Source organism: Anopheles marshallii, chromosome 2 (genome assembly GCF_943734725.1).
Source record: "Anopheles marshallii chromosome 2, idAnoMarsDA_429_01, whole genome shotgun sequence".
NCBI lineage: Eukaryota > Metazoa > Arthropoda > Insecta > Diptera > Culicidae > Anopheles > Anopheles marshallii.
Genome location: NC_071326.1, coordinates 89,483,953 through 89,493,986, shown reverse-complemented (window position 1 = coordinate 89,493,986; position 10,034 = coordinate 89,483,953). Strand labels below are relative to the sequence as shown.

At 47.6% G+C, this 10,034-nt stretch overlaps 1 protein-coding gene across 1 annotated transcript in view; it reads left to right on the top strand.

Annotated features, from left to right (window-relative positions):
* The first annotated feature begins 2,042 nt into the window (after window positions 1-2,042).
* Window positions 2,043-10,034, top strand: part of LOC128708401 (protein commissureless 2 homolog) — a 42,681-nt gene continuing 34,689 nt past the window's right edge. Inside the window, exon 1 of the mRNA XM_053803378.1 lies at window positions 2,043-2,508. Coding sequence (XP_053659353.1) covers window positions 2,043-2,508 — 466 coding nt within the window. The remainder of the gene's footprint in view (window positions 2,509-10,034) is intronic.

The following is a 10,034-nucleotide window of genomic DNA, read 5'->3' as shown; positions in this document are numbered from 1 at the left end:
AACATTCGCCGGGCTGTTTCGCGACTGATGAGCAACCTGGCGAGAAATGGCATGTGATAATGATGGTTGTCACAGCTTGTGCGCTTGGATTGCGTATTGCTGAACAAGCAACACAAACAAACAAAAATAACAAAAAAAAAATGGGATAGAAAAATCAACGGATCGTCTCGGATAACGGCTCCTTATTTCCCAAGGATGTGCGGTGGGACAATATCGCGCGGTAAATGGATTGATTGTACCGTTAAGCTGTCGGAAGGCCATCCAGCATCCGGTTGCTACGCCGGCAGTGGTGAAATGTGCGAAACAAACATTGCAAAGGATGCCACCGGCGGCAGCAGCGACGGTATGCGCCGCGATGTGCGTAAGCGAGAGGTATTAATTTATGAATGAACGTGCCCGGGCTGAAGCGAGACGGGTGCGCTTTGTTTACCGGTTGCTCGTGCGGACGACAATCGGGTTTGTGCCGGCAATTGTGCCAATGGACGGAATGCACACACACACACACGTATACTACCGCAACCGGACCGGCTGATTGCTTTTCGTACACTGGTTCGCTATCGTTGTGTGCGTGCGTATTTGGCCGATGCAATCGTGTCAAGGGTGTCAAACACCGTGTGTGGTTTGGTCCTAACAGCAATGCACAGTATGTGTTCCCACCGTGTAAATATGAAACTGAGTTTCAATACTCGTTTGCGGCACTGCGCTAGTGCTCTTCTTGCTTGGGTTTACAATCGTTTTTAGATTTAAACAGGGCTCATTTAACTTTTCCTTCGCTATTTTCAGGGTTGGGTTTGGTTTAAGGATCGTAATTTAAACAAAGAAGAATAATTATTTAATGTCATTAATTTATTCTTATCTTGTTAGTATTTTTCATTTATTTTTGCAAAACCTTTTCTTGCACTAGCTTAGTATCACTTTATCAACGATTAAAAGACTATAGTTTACTTCAAATGGCAAATCTTCGTAATTTATTGTGCTTAATACATCAGCTTCAATTAATTTCAAACTTTTCACTCTTCAAAACGCAACAAAATCACATGACACAGGAAAATTATGGATGATCGTGACATTGGCACTAAAGCTTTTCGTAAATTATTACATTATCACATGTTACAGGGAAAAGCAGGCGCAGTTTTGCATACGAAACATCATTCACTGAGACGGTTTCATTTTTACACACCTCCTACAAATCTTCCGGCGAAACGCGTGGTATCGGGCGAGTTTGACAACATTGGCTTTACGCACCGCACGGTTCGGTTGCCAGTGTGTGCGCACAGCTCTGATCGGGCGGGTTTTCCTTCCATCGTGTCAGTACGAAAAACGCCTTGCGACCGAACGGACGCGCCTGCACGCAGTGACGCTCCCGCATACACTTTCGTATCGTTGCTCGCCATAAGAGAGAAAACGTACGAAACGAACGAACCGAGAAGTCTTACCCCGATTTGCCGCGCAATTTTTAAGTGCAAAGAAAATAAAACACGAAAGCCGTGCTAATTTGCCTGCCAAGTAACGTCAGGAGTAAACCGACTACTAGGCAGAGGGAAGCGTGTGAATTCGCTGTTACCGTTTTTGCAAAGGAGTCATCCATTTGATGTGTGTTGGGTGAAATTCTTCCACAAACGTGTTGAAACCCGATAACACACACTCTTTTCCCTCAATTGGTGCGGTTCGTTATGCATGGGGTCTGTTTTGTTTTGCTTGAGTTTAGTTGCTTGCGAGTAAAATAATCTGTGCGAAAAGTGTCCCATAGCAGTGGTGCGTGTGTGTACCGAAACAACAAAAAAAAAAACGCATAATTTTGCTGCTATCAGAAGCGAAAGGAAGAGATAAAGAATCATAATCTGTGTGTTGGTGTTCGCTTGTGAACGAATATTGCGAATCGGCATTCTACGAGAATTCTGGTGACGACATCAGCGCTAGTGGTGTTTTGGTATGTCTTGCGAAGGTTCCTGTCCGTAATCGTGCTATCAATCTATCGACGTTTAGTGTGTGCGTGTGGCTGCGTCGAAGCATCTCGGGCACAGGATACTTGCGGAACGAAAATGATCGAAAACTTCGAATCAAAGATAACGTTCGAAATACCGACGAATCTCGACTTTGACAAGCTGATCCGGGGCAACAATTACACGCTGTTCTGGCAGAACCTACACCAGCAGCAACAGAACGCCGCCAGTGGGGCAGCGGCAAGGCTAGCGGCGCCATTCGGCGGGATGGCTGATAGCGGTGGGTTCGGTGGGTTCGGTTCGTCCGGATCCAGCCTGTTCGGTGGTATTGATTACAGCAATGGCAGCAGCGACTACGGTCTGCTAAACAGCCTGCAATCGTTCGCGAACCGGGGCCGGGATGGGCTGGGCGGTGCCGGCACGGAGCAGATGCTCGACCCGACGTACGAGCGGTTCATCGGTGATGTGTGGGTTGGCATCGTGCTGACGCTCATGATCCTGTCGTCGATCTTCTGCATGTGTTCCTGCTTTCTGTATCACAAATTTCGCCAGTGGCAACGAAACGGTAAGTGTAATAAATCAACCCAGTTGGGCTGCTGGGATCGGAATGCAATAACTGGGAAAGGTGCTTTACGGCTGGAAGTTTTGGAACTCTCCCTCTACGGTCTACGGTAACCTGCGAGAGGTACCTTCCGTAGTTGAGTATGTGTTTTTTTTTGCAAAGGGCGAAAGTAATACAGTTTTCCGTTGAAGAAAAACTTCATTCCGGTGGTGGTTGGAAAATTGAGAAATTTTATCTATAAACTACAGCCTATTTAGCCAGCAGCAGCAGAACACGGCGATAAATCCTTCTGCTGCACAGTGGGCATGTTTGAAGCAATCGTCTGGACAAAAGATCCTGTTGGGAAATTTTATACGTTATAACTATTTCTATGTTAATTTATGCCGAAAACAACTATTTTCATCTCTAGCTCTCGGAACTCTAACTCTATCTCCCAACATGAGTGTGCTGGACTATAGAAATAGAGCAGGAATTTAATAAACTAAAATACAAATTGATGCATTTTGGAACGTTCTCTTTTCTGTACCAAAGTTTGTCAGAATTCCGTTTAATTTGCTTATGTACTTTAGAAGTTTGCGAACTCCGGACTGATCAATTCCCACCGTGTGCATTTGAGGGTAAGTTGGACAATATGCGCACAGTTACAGCGTGTGGTCCACATGGAAGTCTCTGTCTCCAAACTTCCCAAAAACCCATACAAACATCCCGTGTCCTGGATGCAGGAATGTTGATTGGAATAGTATTATGAGTTTCCGAGGGCCGGATGGGAATGGAAACACAACAGCGGGAACAAATGATAAGACGAGCTGGTCCTGTTTTATCTCCGTAAAATGGGCACTGCACGACGTACGGCGTTCTAGGTTCTGAGCAGCAACGCTACTCTTGGGAAGTGTACCTCAAGATAAGGGTCCCAAACTAACCAACAATTTGCCCTGCCCCGGCTACACTTTCCAGCAGAGCCGAGCATTTCGGGTGCCGGTCGTTCCGTATTGAGCAGCGAAAAGTTGTTCGTACGAACGCTGGGTGCCGCTTACTAGCCACGTCACGGTGCTCTTCCTCGTGACAGTGGCTTATCAAATGTATCCTCCCGTGTCGGAAAAAGCCGGAAGCCACCGGAATCGGAACAAACGGAATGAAACCCGAAACAAAACCTCCCAAAAAAACAAAGAGCACCAGAACTTGATTGACATTAATTTAAGATAAACTCTGTACCCTTTAGATCTATTGCCCGAGGGTGAACTTCTACCGAGCGATCGGTCGGTTCCGACGGTTCGCCACAGTGAGGAACATGATGCATGTCCAATAGGAACGAGCGAAAAAAAAAAAACGGAAGGACAGCCGAATCGGTTGTGTGTTTTCGAGGTTACGTTTTACTCGATTACTATTTCGGATGTGGTGAGGTTTTTCGGTTTTTGCATCTCTCGATCTTGCGGCGGTTTGCAAATCGAACCCCGCCTGTTCGCCCGCTGTTTAAATCGAGGTATTGAGTTTTGTTTACCGCGCGAACGCACGGCACCGGGGTTTCGCCGGGGTGCAGCACCTTCGGGCGTCAGATAGCGCTTTCGTGCGGAAGGCTCCATAAATATTCGAACGGCATGTGGTTTTGTTTTTTTTTAACTCTCGCCCGCGCACCACAATCGCATTGCGAGTACGATCGTTTCGTACCACAAGCAACATCAGCTGGCCATCAGGTTGGGTGGCCACACCCCGCAAACGGTGGGGACGAGTTTGGTGGCAGGCTGCTCAATTATGCATTCGTATCGCATCCGGCGAAGCCATCCAGTTGTTCCGTCTCGTCGGGCCGCAGGATACATATCGGACCGGACGATGGGTAGGGAACGGTATTTGGTGTGGCCAAAAATTTTATTGATGAAATTTATCTCCCACGTCACGGGTCGGGATGGCTTCGGGTTGGGGTGCAGTACAGCAACAGTACCAACAAAAGCAACAAAAAAACTCTTATTCGTATGCGTCGCTTATAACTTCCGCGTGAGTTCCGTTCGCGCCCACCCGGACGCACACATGCTGTGCGAAAAAAGCAGCAGCAAAAAGAGAGAAAAAAGGTTAAACCAACCTATTTCCACGCAACTAACCTTGGACATGGGGTGGGGGGCTGTGGAAGGTGATTTGTACGCTTTATCCACCCGTTCAGCGTCCGCCATTCGATAACGCAAAGCCGCGCAAAGTCTAATCGGTTCCCGTTTGCCTTGATGGGCGGCCGCGTACGTGCGCGCGAACGTTATCGATCGGTGGCCGGTTCTTCGACCCGGTCACTCACCGCCCCGTGCACACGCTAGCGGTGTTTTTCGAGCGGTTTCGCGCCATAAATACTAATCGAATGTGTCAATTATCCTTCCGGGCTTGACGGTTTCGGAATGTGGTGGCAGTGTAGTGTAGTATCCTTCTAAACGTCACACATTCCGGCCATGTGTGTGTGTGTGTGTGTGGAACCATGTTGCGTAGCGATTATGTCGCAAATGAAGATTGATCTAGGTTGATCTGGCGCAGCATCTTTCCATCCGTCCCTGTTAGGGGTCTTTCTTCGGCAATTCGGCACGTTGCTGCCGTCACTCGATTTGTGTGCCGGTTGTTGAGGTTACAACAGCACCGGAGTCCATTAGCAACTCCGGTGTGACTCATCGTCCAGGAATGGGGCACACGACTGGTCCTGGACCATTACCGGTGTTCCATCACTCATTATTACCGTGCCCAGTGCTCGCAAGCTCTGGTGGACCGCCAGTCACCATTCTTGAGGTACCATTTCTTGCCAGCAGCAGAAAGAAACAGCAATCCAATAATTCCCATCACTGGCCTGCACGTTTTCGGGCCTTCCTGTCCTGTCCGTCTGTGTGTTTTCTGTGTCTGGAAGGAAGAGATGCGAACGACCTACACCACTCAGCCTTCGAGGCACTATCAAAACGAGAGGGTCTCTAAGCGTTTTGCTATCGCTTTATGTTCAGCCCGGTCTGCCCGTCTTACCTTATTTTAATCCTTTTATCTGCCCGGGTCCATATCTCTCGCTGGTTGGGCCCTTTTCTTCCAACACCAGCGGTTCACGTGTTCTTTTTTTTTTGCTGCTTCATCTCATCTCAAAGCGACGATTGCTCAAGCATCTACGCCTTCTCCGGAATGGTAATTGGAACTAATGGATTCCGTTCTATTTGGATTAGCTTCTTTTTTTGTTTGTTTGTGCTGTTGCTCTGTGTCCTTTTTACTCGCTCGGATGTTGTCCCAAGGATTATATATATATGTGTGTGTGTGTGTGTCCTTTCGGACAAGGTAAAATGCCTTCGAGGGGTTTCTTCGTTGTAAGCTGAGGTTTGTTTCCGCCGTCGATTCCTTCTCGCATTGTTTGAATGTGTTTCATTTTTCCTCGCGTGTACTCCACTGTTGCCTTACGAAAGGGAGCTGCAATAAAATGTAACAAAATGTTATAACCTCTCGCTGCGTAATGGAAGCAAATTCATGGGCATGTAACCGTGTTCGGAAAGGTGTGTAAACGATGAAAGCAAAACGAGAGACACACATCAGATTGGATCGTCAAAGTATTGTTGCGAAGGATAAAGGCAACAATACCCGTAATATGTTTGTTGGAGCAATCTTTGTAGAGGAATATAGGGCAAGAATTTGCTTCCTTTTCGCTCAAATAATATCTATGGTGAAATAAGGAACTTGAAGACATCTTTCCAATACTAAACACTTTGAAACAATGCTAACTTGTTCACCTTGTTAATGATCACAATTCCAACCTCAGGAACTTATCAGTCCACAATCGGTCAAAGCTCTTTAGTGGGCTCACAAGGAGAGAGATCCCGATTGATACGACTCTTATCGATTTTTGCGTTATGTAAAAAGTGTTACAAGCCAATAAATCGAGGATCCTGCTTGTTTCCGTATCAGTTCGTGCCGGATTCTAGGCGTAGAATCTGTTACTCCCTGGAAACAGAAAGCGTTACAGTGTGGGCGCCATCGCTTTGCTATCAGCAGCGGGTGATTACAATCGGCAATCGGATCGATCGGCATGACGACGGCCAGTAACAACCATGTCCCGGGTCAGGTACGTGACCATTAGCATGTAGCGTGGACATGTGTACCTTTGCGACCTATTGGAAACTCATTTCGAGCCAAATGCCCAATTAATGTTGCGTCACGGGGTATTGAGCTTGTACTCACCCTTTGGTGACCCTGTTGAGGGGTCCCTGTGGACTCTGCTACACCCTTGACCTTCGGTGGCGCAATAGGGCAAATCGGTTGGACATATGTTGATAGTTCGATTCGATCAGCTGTCTATTGAGGGCTACAAAAAAAAATAGCATCCAGTTCCTCGAGTTCCTTCATATCCAAGGCACGTGTCGGAGTCTATTTGGTGCGGGGTTCAACCGGAGACCCACAGCCTGCTATCTGTTACTGTGTTCCTTTCCAACCCAGCAGCACCAACAGCAACAATGACCGTAAATAATAGCAATTAGAACCGACTGCATCGGTGGGTGCCCGGTGGTTAAATGACCTCTGGTGCGGGGTACGTATGCCATTAGTAAGCGGCAGACATCCAACCTCGTGAACAGGAAGTGGGTCATTAATCATTTCGTTGTGCACTAACCTACCTCAACCACGGTAGGCGAACGCGTGCGCGAAGAACAGAAACAGTGTCCGACCAGCATTTTGGTCCAAAAGTAGTGTGTTTGTTTGAGTTATGATCTTTCGTTTTATTTTTTTGTTTCTGTAGCATGATTCCCAAAAATAAAAAAGGAGCTCAAAATAGTAGGGCCCGGCCATCGTCGACGCGAACCATTTCTGGGGTGATTAAGCAAACTTCAAATCAAACTACTCGAAACTTATCGAAACCCTCGGACGTTAAGGGTCCGTGGGCATGTTTGTAGCGTAAAATAGGTGAAGGATGGCCACCGAAAGCCATTACCAGAAAATCAAAAAAGGCAAAACGGCCAAAAAAAATAGGAAACTCCTCTAAAAGTTTTAATGCTGCAAGCAGGGGGTTTGTTTTTCTTTTTTCGTTGATACTTCGTCCAAAAGTCCTGCTGTTGCGTGAAAGGTGGAAATGAAGAGCCCAAAAAAAAATATTAACTCTCAACTTTATTAGTTTCGAAACAAAGCGAACACGGAATTTCGGAATGCTCCCGGGCCGTTCTTTCACCGGGCACACAAGAAACGTGGCGCCCCGTTTGTCAAACGTCAACGATGCACGATCGAACGCGGCTGGATGCGTTCCGTTCCCTTGGCCATCATCAATTACTCATAATTTGTTTGTTATGATGAGCGAATATGTTTCGGATTCGCTTCCCCTTCCACAGAACGCAGCGTCGGGACGGTATTTTATTTGTTTCGATTCCCTTCATTAGGCGGTGGTGTTTTCATTTTCGTTCCTTTTTCCCCGCTTCGGTTGGGTTCGAATTCGATCCGGGCCGGAATTGACAGTGTGTCCGCTCTTCCTTTATGTTTTTTTTTCCAGAATCTTTCTCTTCTTTCCGGTGTTCTGTTCGGAATGTCATAGGCATTAGGCCCCGGGTTTTGGTGGAGTTTTAGGTTTTTTGTTTCGCGTTTTTGTTGTTGATTTCAACTCCTCCGCTGGTTCCAATCGTACCGGAACAGTGAGTTGGAATTTTTCATCATTTTCCAGTTGACTTTCCGAACGGCAAGGACCTCCCGAGGCAGAATGTGGCTATAAAAGTGGAGCACAGCATTTCATTCACAATGCCGAGCGGCAATTTACCGTCTCGCAGGTGTGCGCGGCCGCACTCTTCCTGTCTGGGGGACGTGAACGGCGAAACATTTAATCCCACAGTACCAGCACCATTTTCTCGGTTTCGGGTAAATTTGTGCCAATTGTACTCTAGCGACAGCGGCGGGTACGTAGGGACGGGGGACACTACTTTTCCAATAATTGAATTTGAGAGCTCAAATTGAGTCGCTCGAAGCGGGAAGCATCGCACGTAAACGGTGCGATGCAGGAGGGAAGCAGTACTTGGGCGGAATTGGTTGGAATTCGGAAATCAATCAATGCCAGTTCGTTTTCCCCCCCTCTTTTTTTTAGCTACGCGGAAAGTAATCAGACGTACCGTGCGACCTTGGACTGGGGAATTCCTCTCCAGTTTCCAGCATTCGCGCTGTAATTTTTTCAAAGAAAGGTCCCGAGTTTGTTGCTTGGTTGCTCGGCCCGCTAGAATGCATGTCGTCGATTTTTTAGGTCCGTTTAGAACCAATGTGCGATAGAATTTTGTCAGGACTTTCCACCACTGTCACTCATCCGTTGCTCCGGACAAAAGTAAAACGAAAGGCCGGAAAATACATGATAAGAAAATGTTGGCAATCGGACGCGGTAAATTGCTTTACCGTGCTCGAGCACAAATCGAGCGAAGACCGTTCGACCTGGATGGGGAAGGCCCGATAACCTTCGGTACCACGTAATCAACCACTGATGTTTGAATGGTGGTTTTGGGGGTTTTATCCGTGTTTGGACGATTTGGGCTTTGAAGATTTTGAATGAGCTTGGCTGGTATTCGCTGCTCAACGAAGGTGTAGTCAAACGAGCAATGGCACCGTATGGACAACGCCTCAAGTCATCGGTTTCTTGGGTAACTCATTCCAGAACTGGTCCCCGTTTGGCACCAACGAGACCAGAGTAGCCTCATGGCGTACCAAGGCGCCTGCCAAAAAGCGAACCGTTCGAACCGGGTCGACCGGGTTCATTATCGGCGGGCACACCAGAAAGGAAGTGACCGGAACATATTTTTTGGCCGCACACCAGAACAGACTGCAGACAACAGTTGATGGTGTCGACTGAGGGTCGGGACGTCGGGATGCGACGGCCTTGGCGCTGTGGCCGGGCTACCGGAACGATTGCGAATGCGCCAAACTTAAGTAATGACTATTGAACGGCCCTCCCAACACTCGTTACAGACTCTCATTTAATGGAACCGTCGTCTCGAGACTTGCCAACCTTCCACCTGGACGCCGCTCTCGACGGAGCGATTGTGTCGCCTTTAAGGATAGCAATTTAAAATTTTGTCGCAATGGGGGGAAAAAAACTCCGGCCCTGCTCATTTGTGGAACGGAGCCTTCTACGCCGGGCGCTCTATTCGGTGGAAATTGATTGGCCACTGCATGTCGTTCTGCTGGTTCTGGAGCACAGTGCGGGTGTGCGGTAGGTGACCGTACAGCCCTAAAGAATTCTCGGACAAACTTTCTTAGCGCTTGCCGGCGCCTTGGTGCGTTTCTTTTCCCTTCCATTAAATGGTTTGATGGGGGAGCACTTTTCAAAGGGATACCGCTGGTGGTCCCACTCTTTTGCTCCGATGATGAAGCCGTGAACTTTATGGACGCTTTTTTAGGTCTTCTGCCGGAAATTGCCTGGTTGACTACTTGTGCCAAACAGCAAGAATGCCGTTCCATTTTTTTTTTTTTTTGGGGGGGTAAATTGGGGTAGCTAGGCACCCAAAAAAGCAAAAGGAAAAACGGAAACATTCCCACGGTGAAAAACGAGGTGTACTTCTGTGCAACGATTCGGTGAGTTC